The 17,527-nt window shown below is 41.6% G+C and overlaps 1 protein-coding gene and 1 non-coding gene across 5 annotated transcripts in view; both read left to right on the top strand.

Moving 5' to 3' along the window:
• iqsec2b (IQ motif and Sec7 domain ArfGEF 2b) overlaps positions 1 to 17,527 on the top strand; it is a 46,179-nt gene that overhangs the window by 12,669 nt on the left and 15,983 nt on the right. For 2 of the 4 annotated variants that reach the window (XM_061674531.1, XM_061674558.1), the window contains exons 3-5: positions 171 to 350; positions 14,405 to 14,705; positions 17,144 to 17,461. In XM_061674531.1, coding sequence (XP_061530515.1) covers positions 171 to 350; positions 14,405 to 14,705; positions 17,144 to 17,461 — 799 coding nt within the window. Of the gene's footprint in view, positions 1 to 170; positions 351 to 12,523; positions 14,294 to 14,404; positions 14,706 to 17,143; positions 17,462 to 17,527 lie in introns of those variants that run through there. The other 2 variants (XM_061674549.1, XM_061674540.1) reach the window with 2 other exon arrangements.
• trnav-aac (transfer RNA valine (anticodon AAC)) lies at positions 13,740 to 13,812 on the top strand. Its single transcript has one exon. It is a non-coding gene; the product is annotated as a tRNA-Val (tRNA).

Genomic DNA, 17,527 nt, shown 5'->3' on the forward strand with positions numbered 1-17,527 from the left:
GTGACCCTGCCGCTGTACGATCCCTCTGCTTTGCTCACTTCACATGTTTGTCGCTGCTTTGGTGCTGATCTTTTCGTGTGTCTCTGCTTTCTCTGTGTGGGCGCGCGTGTGTGTGTGTGTGTGTGTGTGTGTGTGTGTGTTTGTCCTACATCTCTGCTCCTCGCTGTCAGTGTGCGACCATCGTCCATCTCTGGGCAGCAGCCCGCTTCAGCTCCCAGCACTCCCACCACGGCGACGGGCAGCTCTGCCCTCGCCACTCTCTTCTCCACCAGTCTGACCGTTCACAGCTTCGTCAGTCTCCATCAGTACTGCTGCCCCTCCACTGACCAAAGCTTGCAACAGAAGGACAGGTAAGGAGGCTCCTCAAGCACTTAACAAGTCAAAAACAAGTCACCTGTCAACAAGCCCCCCTGCACAAATACCACCGTCTCTTCATTCATACACAGTACAGTGGTACTTTGACTTACAAGTGCCCCATCCAAGGAGATTTTTGAGTTCCTAGCAATTATTTTGGCTTTGCGTTAGGGTCGCAAAATATAAGGAATTTGACCACGGGAATTGATGGGAATATATGAGTTCCCCCTATTGCGAGCCGTTTTCATCAGGATTTTGACTGATCTTTCAAAACCCACATGATACTGTTTTCTGTGACAATAGGAACACCAAACCACCAAAAAAAGTCTGTTTCTAGCTTTTTCCGTTTCTTTGTAATTGGCAGTGGAACATGGGTTGGTTTCAACAGAAACACCGGTTTCTGACTAAAAATAGGACAAAACAAGGTTTTTGTGAAAAGAAACATGACAAGCAGAACGGTGACATTGATACCATTTTTGACAACAAAAAGAAGACTGAGAAAGAGATTTTGATGGCAAAATGATGACAGCTGTAAAACTAATAAACGCTTTGTGAACGACGCTGACTCACCGCGTAGCTCGAGTTGAACGTCAATGGCTTTTTTTTACATGCCGTTTGCCATTGATTGCATGAACTGTGTCCTCTTTTCTCACGATCACAACACACACTTTCTACTACCTACGGCGACACGTACGCTGTTCATACCATAGGTGCCTAAACCTGTCCGACTTCCAGCGTATTGGAATTTCTATTCCTCATAATCGACGTGACAAGCCAAGATTCACTGCCTAATCTTTATCTTTTACTCAAAAGCTGTGCTGAGTTCGAATTCAAAGTGATGCATTGCCGCCATCTACAGGGATCAGCGAGTCATTACAGTCATTTACAATTTTACAGTCAAGCTGGGCGAGACCCTCTTCCATGCCTACCCGTTGAAAAACATACTATGAATATATTCGTCGTTGGCAGTAAACGGTTGAATTCCCCTTGATGAATTTAAACGTCCACGGCAGTAAAACAGTTCATAGGGATCTTAAATATCCATCCATCCATTTTCTGAGCCGCTTATCCTCACAAGGGTCGCGGGAGCGCTGGAGCCCTTGGATCTTAAATATAGTTGGGGAAATATATTGTAGCATAACCCTGACTAAAACAACCAGATTTGACACAGTACAGTTGAATAGGAAAAGTGCATTGCCTGTCGTAAAAATGCAGTGGCTAGGCTTGAGACGCTTGAGGGAAGATGCTTTTAAATGGGCCATTTTTGAAGGGAGATGGGCTTTATTCATTGAACATTTTGAATGGGACTTTGTTGGTATTTTTGGATGTGAGGGTGCAGGAATATAGGAAAAAGGTAGACAGCGCTCATACGTGCAAAATGCAGAAAAACGTACACTGGTGTGGTGTGACTTTCGGCTTTGCTAACGTACAGTAATTACACTTCACAAAACCTATTATTCCTTTCTTTCAATGCAGTGCTATTTTTATTTAATAAAAACGTGTAACAACAAAAAATTGTTTTTTGGGGTGCTGGAACTGATTAATGGAATTTAAATTCATTTCAATGGGGAAAGCTTATTTCACATAAGATTAATTTGAGTGATGAGCTTGGTCGTGGAACTAATTTGTTGTAAGTGACGGTACCACTGTATTGCATTATCCAGCACACTGAGTCAAGGAGACCTCTGACCCAGTTTTCTTTCCATATTATTCCTGCAGTTTGTAGCCACGTCACTGCATGGCGCTCCAACACTGCCACCTAATGCTGTAGCATTACAGCACAGTGGAACCTCCAACACAATCTGAGATTGTGGTTGAACCATCGACTTGTTATATATTGCTGATTTTTAAAAATGGATTATTATTAATACTACTACTAGTATATTGATATTCATGCATAAAGCAAGAGAGGGAAGTCGATATGTCGTGATCATAAGAAAACACGAATGGCCTATCAAAAAAAATGAGTTTTTACTACTTGGGAAATGTGTCAGTTCTTGTCAAATTTATTTGGATAGCCCTGAATCACAAAGGAGTCTAAAAGGGCTTTACAGGCCCACAGTTGACAAAGACTGAAAACATCCCCTGATTTAAACCTGCCAATCAGGCAAGGCAAAACTTGAAACCCCATCAGGGGCGAAAAGAAGAAACCTTGAGAAGGCAGCACAGATCGCGGGATTTCCCTTTCAGGATGACCAGACTGTAGCGTCTACGGCGTCTGTGGCATTGCTTGTTAGCTTGTACGACTTCCGAGGCATTGACTTTGGAGGCTCCACTGTACTGTTTAAAAAGGTTGATGACTACTGTATGTTGCCCATTCTGGCCATTTCTTGCTCCTACCATTCTTTGCTTTGTTTGTGCCTCGCGCTTGTCTTCACTCTCTTCTTTCCTGTCGTTTGTCCGCCTCCTCCTGTCCTCTTTTCCTTCCATCTCTCCCCTCCCAGAGTAGAGGGGGAGGATGAGGGTGCCCACCAGTTCTGCTGCTCAGCTTCAGGCTGTAGCAGCCCCTCGTCTCGTTGAGCCGAGCCGACGCGTCACCGAAAGTGCGACCGGCACACTGTCTAGACTAATAGATGCAGTACGATGGACTAATAGAGTGCATGCGACCGTTCATTCATTTTGTTTACTGTATCAGCATCTGATTGGTGCATTATGCTTGTGTACCCGTTTATATAGTGGTGCCTTGACTTATGAGTTGAATTTGTTCAGTGACTCTGCTCGTAACTCAAATAAATCCCTTGTCTCAAATCAAGTTTCCCTATTGAAAAGAATGGAAATGCCATTAATCTGTTCCAGGATCCCCATAAACACCCCCAAAATTATGTTGTTACGTGTTTGTTCTACTTAACTTTAGTTTGCACTTTACTACGGTAGTTTAGTCAATCTTTTATCCCCTTAGGCAGCTGACAAAGTTGAGGCCTTTTCTTACACAGCAGCACTTTAAAGCAGTAGTCCATGCCTTCATTAAATCTGGGATGACTTACTGCAAAGCACTTTACTTTGGAGTAAGCCAGCCCTCCCTCAAACATCTCCATTGGGTACAAATGCTGGAGCTCTCCTCTACATACAGTAGCTCTTGTTCTGGCCTCCCTCCACTGGCTGCCTGTGCACTTTAGAGTTCATTTTAAGATTCAACTATTTGTTTTCAAATCTCGGAATGGTCTCACCCCACCTTACCTCGCCGAACTGCTCCATCCCTACACTACTTCCTGGTCCCTCAGGTCAGCTGACCAGCTGCTCCTGGAGGTACTAGAGTCTTAAGTGGTATCTTAGAGGGTATAGAGCATTTTCCATTTCTGGTCCTAAAGTGTGTAACAACCTCCCAATGCACATCAGACAACAGCCCTCAGTGTCCATTTATAAAACCACCTCATCACCCATTTTTATTCCTTGGCGTTCAACACAGCACGAGTCTTGAGCCCTTATGTTATTGTCTTATTTGTGTTTATTGTTTTTAACTTGTGCTATGTTCAATGTTCATATGTTCAAGTTTTATGTATAGCACTGTGTTTCTGCTGCAGTGTTCTATCCATTAAATAGAGTTGAATTGAGATTTTAATAAAGAGAATTGCACTGTACAATAAAGCACTGGATAAAAACACAGTAATATGAGGTATGTCAGAAAAGCTCCAGAGCGGGTGATGAAGATCCAATACATTTCCAAAACTAACTATAAATAGATAAAAGGTTTACTTACCCCTTGGAGGTAATTCCCCAGGAGCCTAAGGCACTTTTCCAGCCTTCTTTGCCATGCCGTCATGCACTCCTTGAGGGATTTTTAAGAGATTTTTTTTGTATGTGCCTTTTTTGCCAAGTTTCCCTTACCTAAAGTCATTTAATCTTTTATTGGACATGTTTGTTTCAATTATTTTTACGCTGTTGGCTGGTGTGAAGCCTTGATCAACCCTTTTGCTTCAGTATGGTACATATCCTAGAAGTGCTACGCTTGTACTGGTTCACCAAATAGACTACACGCACACACCTTGGTCATGTTTTTCCACTTCTTATCAGCATTCAATTTCTTATGATAGAATTAGAAAATTGGCTAAATACCTGGACAAAAGAAACAAAAACAAAAAAACTGAAAATGTAAGCACAAAACTACAGATACACGATATATATATATATATATATATATATATATATATATATATATATACATACATACTGGTATATATATACCATCTAGTGGTTAACTGCCTGAAACTCACTCATTAGTCAAAATTTTGCTCACAAAAAAGCGAAAAATGTCCCAAACGACAGCTCGTAACTCGGAAAAGTTTCAGGTTGGAGCACCCATAAGTCAAGGTACCACTGTATGTTAAAGAATCTTGATGATGTTCTCTTTTGTGCTGCCTGCTTCTGCATTTTTTGTTCTTTTCCCACTGTCGTCTCAAGTTGTCAGAAGGCATCACCATCGTGACCATCGCACTCATTTTACTCGATTCTACTCGTCATCTCGTCACTTTGGATGTGCTCACTTGTCACTATTTGTTAGCAAACCATTGGCGGTGATGTAATGCCCCAGAACCTCTCATTAAGTCTATCTGCAATTGTTTTTAACATGCTATTGGTTCCAATATCTCTGTATCTGTGTGCTGTTTCGCTCAACTCTTTAGGAGTGTTAATTTCCTTTTTGAGCAAAATTAAAATGTGTACTCCCCATTTCTTTGTCTTTTTTGCTCAGCCACACCCCAAAAGCGTAGACTTGACAATCACAGCTCAGCACAGAACAGTGGTCCAACACTTTTTTGAATTCAGCCTTACATTTGAGTTTCTTTGAGATATAGTTTTGCTCTCGGAAAGCATGGCGAATGAGCGGTTAGTTTATCTGCCTCACAGTTGTGTAGGGCGCAGGTGGAGACGGGCTTGAGCAACGAGACGTGGAAGGTTGGGTGAATCTTTTAGGATTGTGGAAGCTTCAACTGGACGGAAGTGGGATTGACGATTTTGGTAATTGGGAAAGGGCCAATGAAAGAGGGAGTGATCTTACGGGATTCCGTTTGAAGCGGGAGGTCGTGAGAAGAAAGCCAGACAGGAGGATTGAGCTCCAGAAGGAGGGGTTGCGTGCGGCAACACAACGGAGGGCTGATTCTCGTGATTGGTTTGCCAAAGGCGGCTAGGGATAGGAAGTGGACGCAGCAGCCCAGCTGGGGGCAGGTGTGAAGACTTCCCTCGGGCACAGAGGCTTGGACGAACTCCTGGGTGTCTTGAACCAGGCTGGGCCACCAGAAATGCTGCTGGATGAACTGAATGGTGCGGGTGATACCAGGATGACAGGTGAGTTTGGAGTTGTGAGCCCACTGAAAAACGTCAGAGCATGCGGAATCGGGTACGAACAGGCGGTTTGGAGGCCCGGTCTTGGGATCCGGGTGAGTCTTTTGGGCGTCCTTAACCGCCTGTTCGATCTGCCAAGTGGCTGCTCCATCGAAGCACGAGGAAGGAAGGATGGGTTCGGGTTTGTCAGGGCTGGAGGGGGGTGAGTAAAGTCGAGACGGGGAATCTGGTTTGCTGTTTTTGGAGCCAGGACGAAAGGATAGACTGAAATTAAACCTGCTCAAGAAGAGAGCACAGCGAGCTTGTCGAGGGTTAAGGCGTTTGGCGGAACGGAGGTAAGAGAGATTCTTGTTGTCTGTCCACATGATAAATGTACGGGAGGCGGGGTGGCTCTGAGGCTGCGGGCACGGAAGGCGTACTTACAGGTGGAAGTTTGGATGGCATCATCGAGGAAAGGAGGGATACTTGTTGTGTGGGGGAGTGTAGCGATTCCACGAGTTCTTGGAGAGTCTTGTCTTCCTATGTGGGCTCCTACGAGAGTGAATGCCTTCATCGGTGCCTCCGGAGTTGCTCGGTCCATCGTGGCCAAAGTATTCTGTCACGTATGGGGAGTAGCTGGGCCCAAGAGCAGGCGGAGGCAGATGTCAAATGATGAACAGTTTATTGAGGAAAGGTAATGGAGGTGGTGCTAGGTGGGTTGCCAGGCAGTGGTGAGGACAGGCGGCTGGCTTGACGGCAGGAATGATGCGGATCAGGAACACGGGGGGAAACACTGGCAACAAGGAGAGACGCAGGAGTCAAAAAAATGGAACGAGGAATAGAGTGGCTTACGTGAGGTAAATGGGCTGTGGTACCGCTGGAAGTAACTGCAATACGAGGCAATGCGAAGATTTACTGGAAGAGGCAGGCTTATATACCGGTGGTGATGAGGCTGATTGGGGACAGGTGCTGAAAACAGAGAGTGGATGGGCGGGGGGGAGGACGTAAAGTGCCCTCCCGGCTCCTATAATGGAACTGCAGGGCAGTATATGACAATTTAAAAAAAAATATATATATATATATTTTTTAAAATATTGATGAATGAAGAAAAAAAAATGGGATGCAGCAAAAAGGGAGCTTTTTTGGTCCAGGGCAAACGGGCAGGTGCTTGAGCACCATATAGTGGCCATGTGTGCATATGTGTATATTTGGTAATTGATTTCTTCTTTGAAGCATTAATATTTATTTGTGCAATTGTACTACACAGTCATAGCCATGAATGCAATCGTACTAAACAATTCTTATAGTATAAAGACATTAAATAAGATATAATCGCTAAAATGTAATGAGTTATATCATGAATATATGGGGCCAATAACGATTTTGCCTGGGCCACTAGTCAAAAAGGCTTTATGTCGGACCCTATGACATGTTAGCTTCCAGTCTTTGTTTGTCTTACATGATTTTCTTGTGTCACTTTGCTGTATGGCTGACTGCCCCCCCACTCCAAATATGTAACAATATACAATATTTCTCAAGTTGACGCATCATGTTGCAACCTTGTTGGAGCTAGCAACAATAACTAAGGGGTTTCTTAGCAAATTGTCTTTAGGGGAAAACATTTGCTATTTGCTCATTATTTCTGTCGAAATGTTTCGTTCGTTATGTTCTTTCAGACTTTCGATACAAACATGGTGTGATTTCAAATTCACAAAACTACAAACTGACCTTGACCCACCACACCCACAATTATGGTCATCCATGTACAACCCCAATTCCAATGAAATTGCGACGTTGTGTTAAACATAAATAAAAACAGAATACAATGATTTGCAAATCATGTTCGACCTATATTTAATTGAATACACTACAAAGACAAGACATTTAATGTTCAAACTGATCAACTTGATTGTTTTTAGCAAATAATCATGAACTTCGAATTTTATGCCTGCAACACGTTCCAAAAAAGCTGGGACAGGGTCAAGTTTATCACTGTGTTACATCGCCTTTTCTTTTAAGAACATTCAATAACCGTTTGGGAACTGAGTACACGCATTGTTGAAGCTTTGTTGGTGGAATTCTTTCCCATTCTTGATGTACAGCTTCAGCTGTTCAACAGTCCGGGGTCTCCGTTGTCGTATTTCACGCTTCATAATATGTTGTAATGTTCCCAGTTCGCCTGTTCACCTGTGGGATGTTCCAAACAGGTGTTTGATGAGCATTCCTCAACTTTCTCAGTCTTTTTTTTTTTTTGCCACCTCTCCCTTTAACACAGCAACTCAACTTAATTGGAATTGTAGTTTATTTCCCTTTATATTTCCCTGCCTGTATCAGTAAAAGTCAGTGCAGGGAGGGTGGAGGCTGTCCAAAAGAAACCTCAAAGAATGCAGCCTGTGCAGCTTTTCAAGGTGAGGAAACGTATGCGTGCATGTGTGTGATTAAAAAAAAGCGGGGAAGGTGTGTTTGAGATCATGCTGCACCCTCTCGTTTAGGTCATTTTTCTGCCCATTCCAGCATGGTAAGAACCTTTTATCGTTGGTTCTTTCTCCTGTTTTGTGTCAGGGTCACTAAACTGTATATGTAGAGAGAAATTATGTCACCAGATGTGTTGCTGTACGGGGGCCTTGATTTTAATGATGTGTATTCGGAATATTGGACACCTGTTCATGCTCCCTGTTGATGAATCAAATAACTTCAACGTGATTGAAATTGAAATTGCAATAGAGTTAAGTCATACTCTGGGTTGTATTTAAGACACTAATTATTAGTGTACATACTGTTCAGATGATAATTCAGTGCGCTCGCTGCCCTGTCAACTGAAACTAAATGCCTTGCAAATTCGACACACCACAGAGAAGTGTTAAAGGCGCTCAAGTTCTAATACAGTGGGACTGACTGATTATCTAAATGATTCATGATTTATCTGGTGCTGAGACATAAAAACTTTTTTTTTTTTTTAAACTTGCCAATGTGTTGGTTTCAAGAGGATTTGTGTGTTTGTTTTTTGTTCTGTAAAGGCCAAATGAGACTTCTCAGTGAATGGGAGATGTACCGGAGTAGGTGTAGGTGAAATACCCAGTGAGATTTGGGTCGTTTTGAGCTTGCCTTCTCTGATCAAAATCCCTTTTAACTGGCTTTGCAATAAATGTAACTCTGTAACTTAGACATCCGGAACAACTGCCTAGACCTACTCAGAATGTTGTCCGTCCAAGATTGGCCTTAGGTTAGATACACATGCTGCTCCAGATCCCCTCCCCACCAAATTCCAGTTATATTTGATGACATTTTTTTCCCTCACCAATGTGCTTTGCCTTCATGATTGGGGCGCTCCAGCCCAGGATGGGCAGACTGTGACACGGATGTGCAAATCGCCCCCACTGCCCGACCCCCAAACTCTGTTTCTCAGTATAAATCTTTGTGTTCGTGTAGTTATGTGATGTCAAGTTTGCAGCCTTGTACAACACTGAGTGAGTGTTGGTGGGTGAAGAATGCTCTAACCCTGTAAAAGAGTTGGTTGTCTTCATTCAGTGTGGCCACAAAAGAATGTTGTCGAACTTTTGCTTGATGACACAAAGGACATTTGTTTATGTCTGCTCCTGGTCTGGGATGTCGCAGAGGGTCATGCTGTCTCCTTTGCAATCAAGCTTTGTGGGGAAAAAAACGATGACTGTTTCCACCGAAACAACTTGAGATGAACGTGAAGGATTAGAAAGCAGCTCATTATTGGGCAACCCCTGCGAAGTTGGACCGACTGCCGCTCTGTCGCACGCTACACAGCAAGCACATCAATATTTAAGGAGAAAACAACAGTATCTTGGCGCTCTTGTCGATCCCTCGCTATTTTATGTATTGATGACTACAAACAGCTGAATTACATATAAGTTGCAACGTATGCATTGGCCACAACCTTTGATACACTTGCATGTGAGCCAAAGACAAATTCATTTATTGATTTACCAGTATGTTTTTGTTGGTGGAGCAAATTGCTATAAATAATATATGAGAAAGATGTACATCCATCCATCCGTTTTCTATCATCATTAGGGTCGCGGGTGTGCTCGAGCCTATCCCAGGTGACTTCGGGCGAGAGGCGGTGTACGCTGTAGACTGCTCATCCGCCAATCGTATGAGCACTTTGAGACGAAACAACCATTTACATTCACAAACCTACCTGACAATTTAGACTCTTTGATGCCCGCGTGTTTTTTTTTTTTTTTTTTTTTTCCCGGGTACTCGTCCTCCGGAAAACATACAAACCCCAAACAGAAACACCGGAGCCGAGAGTCGAACCCCGAACCTCTGAACCGTGAGGCCGACGTGCTCACCACTTATTCACCGTGCTCCAAAAGATATGTAAGATACCCCAAAAAAAATGGCCAATTTTAGGTAAATTCTAAAAGGACATTGGAGGACTTTTTTTTTCTACTGTACAACATTAGACTGTCATTGCATTTCATTTACATGTGTAAATATTTAATCCTTCAATTTATACAGTTGGCGAGTAACAATAAATACATTTCATTACTGTTCTGAGAGCCTCACTCAAAACTGAACATTATCATCTTTGTAAAGGCCGATCCAAATGTATGATTGAGCTCAATGGGTCTCGTTTGATTTTCCATGTGCAAGTATGTCTAAGCAAGATGTTAGACACGGGCATTTGCCTGCAAGGCACACGCTACTGTGCATATACACATCTCGCTTCTCTATCTTAGAACATGTGTCGTCTGCTAGTCCAATTAAATGGTTAGATGCAATGAAACTCTGGCTCGGAGTCCATGAATGAGCCTCTTGAGAAAATCTCCCTGTGGGTCTCTTAACAGGACCACTAAGTGTCTCTTGCATAAATCATGAAGTGCAGATGCCTGCTGCAATACGGCCACCTTCATGTTTGATGCACCCTGCTTTCCCCCTTCCTATAATATACTTTCAGAAATCTTGGGCATTTCATTTATTTGCAGAGGTGGGTAGACTAGCCACAAATTGTACTCAATGACGAGTACTGTTACTTTAGAATAATGTTACTCAAGTAAAAGTAAAAAAATAAAATAAAATAGCCCTCCAAAGAATTCCTTGAGTATAGGTGTAAATAAGTATTCAGTGAAGAAACGTAAGTACTGGGTAAAAAAATATGACAAATAGTGCTCTTTTTGAAAATTACATACTCCCTTATAACTGATTTCGTGACTCAAATGCTTCTCCCAACTCATTAAATGTCTTTAACATGACATTCCGTATCTCAAAGCTCATGTGGCATATTGGCACATCTGTTCTCTCTGAGGCTGTGGCGGAGATTATGAAATGTTACTGAAATGTTCTTTTCTTCTAGAATGCTACGTGACAGCTGGAGCATTCTGAGCAACAACAACACAAATAAAAATAAAAAAAATAAAAAAAACAATTGAGAAACATGTTTATACAACCAGGCCTGTTGCTCCCCAAGGTTCATGTGACTCAGCTGAATGAAAATACCATCTGCCCAATGCCAAATTTCCATTTCACACAGTTTACATGAGATGAAAAAAGGCAACCAAAAGTAGGAGGATTGCTTCACAATTTCATTGTTAAATACATTTGGAAAGAGGTGGGAAGCATTTTAATCATGAGCAAAGTGTTCTTTAGACTGTCATTCACAACCTGTAGAGCATCTTTCAACACCCACTTCAAAAGTGATAACGGTCAATACATTGCCATAGCAACAACATTTTCATCTGAACAACTGCCTCACCACCCACAAAAGGTCCAACAACCCCAACCCCCCCCCCCCCCCCCCCCCCCCCACACCCCCTTCCCTTTTATGAGTTTTTTCTATTTAAGGAGCCAAGGAGGCGGAATTATAAATAAAAAAAAAAAAAAAGAGAAGAAATTTAGTTGCCAGAACATTTTATTGACTGTAAAACCCAACAGTATGTCAAAATTATGTATCAAATAACAGCTTCGACATCATTTGTATGGCACACTGGCTTGTAATCTGTCTTGCAATATAATGTACACTCTTTCTTGTTACAAAAGAGACCATATCACGTACTTATAATATCGTTATAATATTGGTGGACCAGCCAGGACACCTCTCATACAATGTTAGCTTTTGCGCTAGTCTTACTGCTCATAGAGTACATGTTAATATCAAGACATGATGTTTAGATAACCTAACCAAAACAAATTTAAACTTTACCTTTCAACTGCTACATTAATAAATCTAGAATCCCTAATAATGATTGGCAAAAGTAGTTTAAGACTACTTTTTTTGTTTTACCATTTTCAAAACCAACCTGAGTCAGAGGGTCTATCTTAATGTACAGGAATAATTAACTCACCAACTCCAATATTGGTAAATCTTTACGGTGGAGTGCTTTTACAAAACATATCAAGGAATTTCAAAACTTATCTAAAAGTCACTTATTCACAGTTTTTGAGCGCTTTCTGAAACTCACTGAGATGCCACAATATGGCTTCAAAGCCCAGTCGAATATAAAAGCAGTAGATTGGTTTCAAAGACGTTGACGTATCATACATCTTGAATGAGAGACAAGCTTTATCTTTTGGGGGACGTTACGCAACGTTTTTGCTCCATGTACAAAAACAAAGCAAAGCAAATTTGTGTCGCACGTTTCAACACACAAGGTAATTCAAGGCGCTTTACATGATTAAATGCATTTAAAAACAAACAAAAAAATAGCTTATAAACAAAGAGAAAAATACAAATACAATAAAAACAGTATACAGTGCAAGAAAGATCATTTAAAAGTGGAAATGCTCAAACAAAGCATGAGAAAAAAAGAAATGTTTTATAGACCAGTAGCATAACTTTAAAATCTATTCACTTACAGTTAATACAGGACTTACAGTGCTCTTTTTTTTTTCAAACTCAAATGATCTGCAAGCCTTTTATTTTGAAGGGTATTGTAAGATGAGTTTGAAATTATATCAAACTGGTTTGGTATCATAGTATGTGGTATAATTATGGTTTAAACCAATAATATAGGGAATTATAAAAACTGTTGGGAGGGGGGCTATCAATTACTCATGTTTTTCGCTATTTGCAACAGGACTGTCTTGATCCCACCTTGAATAGTGGGGGATTATGTACGGTTGGGAATTACTGTTCTAAACACAGCACATGGTTCCCTCCCTGTATAATTTCGTCAATGTGACCCCAGTCAAAAATCACCATAAGGTGACTTTCAAAGTTCCCCATTTCACACAAAAGAATCTGAAATGTTCCAATCAACTTAATATTCGTTGTATTAAGTAGTTGTGATGTTGTTAGAAAGGCATGGTGGACATTTTTGGCCTATATTAGCATTTGATGAGCCATGGTCACTTAACAACATGATTCAGTTAGCTAGCTGACTGTAACTTTAACAAATATATTTCGAATTTCTGAAAGGTTTTTTTTAGCAATTGCAACTGCACACCCTATTACATAAAACATAAAATGAACGAAACACACTTTGAGAGACTTGTCATTGGTATATGTGTGGAAATGTTTGGCAACTAATTATAAGACCTCAGAATTGGATCGTTGTGATCAATTTTCATGATGACTGAATACAGCTCGTATACGCCTTCGATTCCTTTTGGGCCGCCGTACTTTCCTGGTTGAGGCACGTACGAACTGACTTGAGGACCAAAGCTAACTTAACAAGCAAGCAAATAATAAACAAAAAACGTTCTCTGCGTCCGACGACACAACCGTGCAACAAACACAGCACTTTTCAATGCGCGAAGTTGTCGTTTCACGTTGTCCTGTTGAGGTCAGAATAGTCCCAGTGTGATGACGTCACCATTCAGCAAGGAGGAAAAGTGTGACGAGTTGTTCGAAAACAGACGACCAGCCTCTAGTTGGATTTTACTACACAATATGGATAAGTGTGCTGATTTTCGGACTTGAATTCCGATAAGTGGTTTTATTCTTGCTCTACTGACTGCAACTCTGTTTATTTTGGACTAAAATGGGGTTTAAAACCTGTTTATAGTGCTCGGAAGTGCTCTCGTCTACTGTGGGACAACTTCGAGCTCCATGTCGATAAAATACTTTCTAACCGATACTATATTTAATACCTTATCTATATGCCGTGATTAATCTGAAAAGTTCATATTTCAATAACGTGCATGGCCTACGCAAGGTTTCCGTAGTGTAGTGGTTATCACGTTCGCCTAACACGCGAAAGGTCCCCGGTTCGAGACCGGGCGGAAACATGTTTTGTTTTAAAAGTTTGAACAATGTTTTATAGTTGTTATCACACTTGCATTACTGGCCATAGATAATATAGACATTATATGCACATAATTTGTACATGAATTGAATACCTGTACCTGAATTTTAGAACCATACGATTGTGTGCATGACAAATAAAGTGGTGGAAAGAAATACACACAGTGAAGCAAAAACAGAAATTAAGGCAAACAACGAATACACAACAATGTAAACCGACCTAGCCTCTCTGAAACTAAATTAAATGAAAATCTATTATGGTCATGTCAAGATCACTGTATTTCATAGAAATTCCCAAGACTTTTGCACACTACTTACAGTACAACATGTCTCTTTTTACCTTTTGCTGTTAGCAATGAAAAATTATGTAAGGAAAGTTTTTTCACAATATTTTGTATTTATTGGGATGCACCTGTATTTGATTTACTGAGGATTAGAGTTCCACATGAACTTCACTGCGTCAAGGTCAGTTTCCCCCTGAGCTGTAGGTTTAGTTCCACTTTACAAACTCTATAAATGTATGACTTGTTTTCTTTTACGCAGCCATTCTAATCGTGCAAGCTATTTCTTCTATAGTGTGGAAGTGGAGTCCCAGTGTCCGGGGGAAACGGGCACCCACAAGGACAGCACTTTCAGCCAGACACCTTACTTGCGTGGCTCAGAGCGCTACAGTGACAGCAACAGCAGCGTGACCCCCCGTGGCTCCAGGGGACCCTCGTGTGTGACTGCCTCCGGTTCTGCCAGCTTGGCCTGGGTGCTGCGAACACGCCACCAACCGGCCAGCCTAGCCCTTCGCAAACAGGAGGAGGAGGAGAACAAGAGATGCAAGGCCCTCTCAGACAGTTATGAACTCTCAACGGATCTGCAGGATAAGAAGGTAGGTGATAAAGAAAGCACTGGAAAACTTGCTTCTGTAAAAATGACAGATAGTGTCCAAATAGCCGTCTTTTATAAAGTACCTGAAAGCGATACTTGTGTAAAAAGTAAACAAATCTGAACTGAAAAAAAAAATCGTTGAGTGATCACTATTGCCGTCAGAAGGGAACCATGAAGCAGCTCGGCAGTTCGACATAAACAAAGCTATTGTAAGGTGTTGGAGGAAATCCAAAGAAAAGCTCCTACCTTGTAAGACTATACTATTTATCTCAATAGTACTGGTAAAATGGTATACTTATTGTATCATTGACCATTGATTTGAGTCGATCACTGTCTTTGGTGGTTTCTAACATGAGAACATCAGTAGAAATGGTGAGGAGGCAACACGAACGTTCGAGAAAAATAATCTGAATTACAAACCCAATTCCAATGAAGTCGGGACGTTGTGTTAAACAAATAAAAAGAGAATACAATGATTTGCAAATTACGTTCAACCTATATTTCATTGAATACACTACAAAGACAATATATTGAATGTTCAAACTGATAAACGTGATTGTTTTTAGCAAATAATCATTAACCTAGAATTTTATGTCTGCAACATGTTCCAAAAAAGCTGGGACAGGGTCATGTTTACCACTGTGTTACATCATCTTTTCTTTTAACAACATCAATAACATTTGGGAACTGAGGACATTCTTTCCAATTCTTGCTTGATGTACAGCTTCAGCTGTTCAACAATCCGGGGTCTCCGTTGTCGTATTTTACGCTTCATAATGCGCCACACGCATGGGCGTGGGAGGCAGGTCAGGCCAGTCTAGTACCCGCACTCTTTTACGACTGAAGTCACGCTGTTGTAACAGGTGCAGAATGTGGTTTGGCATTGTCTTGCTGAAATAAGCAGGGGCGTCCATGAAAAAGATGTTGCTTGGATGGCAGCATATGTTTCTCCAAAACCTGTATGTACCTTTCAGCATTAATGGTGCCTTCACAGATGTGTAAATTATCCATGCCATTGGCACTAACACAGCCCCATGCCATCACAGATGCTGGCTTTTGAACTTTGCGTCCATAACTGTCCGGATGGTTCTTTTCCTCTTTGGCCCGGAGGACACGACGTGCACAATTTCCAAAAACAATTTGAAATGTGGACTCGTCGGACCACAGAACACTTTTCCACTTTGCATCAGTCCATCTTAGATGAGCTCGGGCCCAGAGAAGCCGGCGGCGTATCTGGGTGTTGTTGAGAAATGGCTTTTCCTTTGCATAGTAGAGTTTCAAGTTGCACTTACGGATGTAGCGCCAAACTGTATTTCTTGACATTGTTTTTTTCAAGTGTTCCTGAGTCCATGTGGTGATATCCTTTACACATTGATGTCGGTTTTTGATGCAGTGCCGCCTGAAGGATCGAAGGTCACGGGCATTCAATGTTGGTTTTCGGCCTTGTCGCTTACATGCAGTGATTTCTCCAGATTCTCTGAACCTTTTGATGATATTATGGACCATCGATGACGAAATCCCTAAATTCCTTGCAATTCTACGTTGAGGAACATTGTCCTTAAACTGTTCGACTATTTTCTCACGCACTTGTTCACAAAGAGGTGAAGCTCGCCCCATCTTTGCTTGTGAATGACTGAGCAGTTCAGGGAAGCTCCTTTTATACCCAATCATGGCACCCACCTGTTCCCAATTAGCCTGTTCACCTGTGGGATGTTCCAAACAGCTGTTTGATGAGCATTCCTCAACTTTCTCAGTCTTTTTTGGCACCTGTCCCAACTTTTTTGGAATGTGTTGCAGCCATAAAATTCCAAGTTAATGATTATTTGTTAAAAACAATAACGTTTGTCAGTTTGAACATTAAATATCTTGTCTTTGTAGTGTATTCAATTGAATATAGGTTGAACATGATTTGCAAACCATTGTATTCTGTTTTTATTTATGTTTAACACAACATCCCAACTTCATTGGAAATGGGATTGTACGTCAGCGCATGCACACAGCAGAATATTTCTTTGAAAAACCAAATAAAATATGCATAATACTCCATGTTTTGTGCATGGATAGCAGCAAATTGATGGTGCTTGTTATACATAGGTAGAAGGGTTTCTTGATTTTTTTGGGTGCATATTTAACTGGAGAGGGTATTATGCACGACAAATTACGGTAACAGTAAAAGTATTGTTGGTAACTCCTGGTTTAGAATTTTGATTAAGTTCATTTTGTAGTTCATATCATTTTGCAGTAACAACGATGGTTAGGTGAAATGTAGTGGAGTAAAAGTCAAAGTTGCCAGAAATATAAATAACAAAAGTACAGGGTAAAGTACAGCTTTGTGAAAATTATATTAAAGTACAGTAAGAACGTACAATATTTAGATGCTGTTACATTACAAGACTGCCAAATAGTCTGTGCATAGTAATTTCTTCCCAATCTCCCCAGGTGGAAATGCTGGAGAGAAAGTACGGGGGCTCATTCGTGAGTCGGAGGGCAGCCAGGACCATTCAGACAGCCTTCAGGCAGTATCGCATGAACAAGAACTTTGAACGCCTCCGAAGTTCTGCCTCTGAGAGTCGCATGACACGCCGCATCATCCTGTCCAATATGAGGCTTCAGTATTCTTTTGATGAGCGGCAACCTCAACAGCAGGCCCAGACGCAGACCAACTTCACTCACAGTGTGGCCACAGGCCCTCCTCATTCCCCCGACACTGATCGCCCAGGAGACTACACCCACTTAGAGGACTCGTTCTGCAAACAGGTTAGTCGCACTAACGGCTAGGCCAAACGCCCGGGCTGACAACATGATGGTCAGCGCTACTCTTTT

The sequence above is a fragment of the Phycodurus eques genome, chromosome 1 (genome assembly GCF_024500275.1).
Source record: "Phycodurus eques isolate BA_2022a chromosome 1, UOR_Pequ_1.1, whole genome shotgun sequence".
NCBI classification, from domain to species: Eukaryota; Metazoa; Chordata; class Actinopteri; order Syngnathiformes; family Syngnathidae; genus Phycodurus; species Phycodurus eques.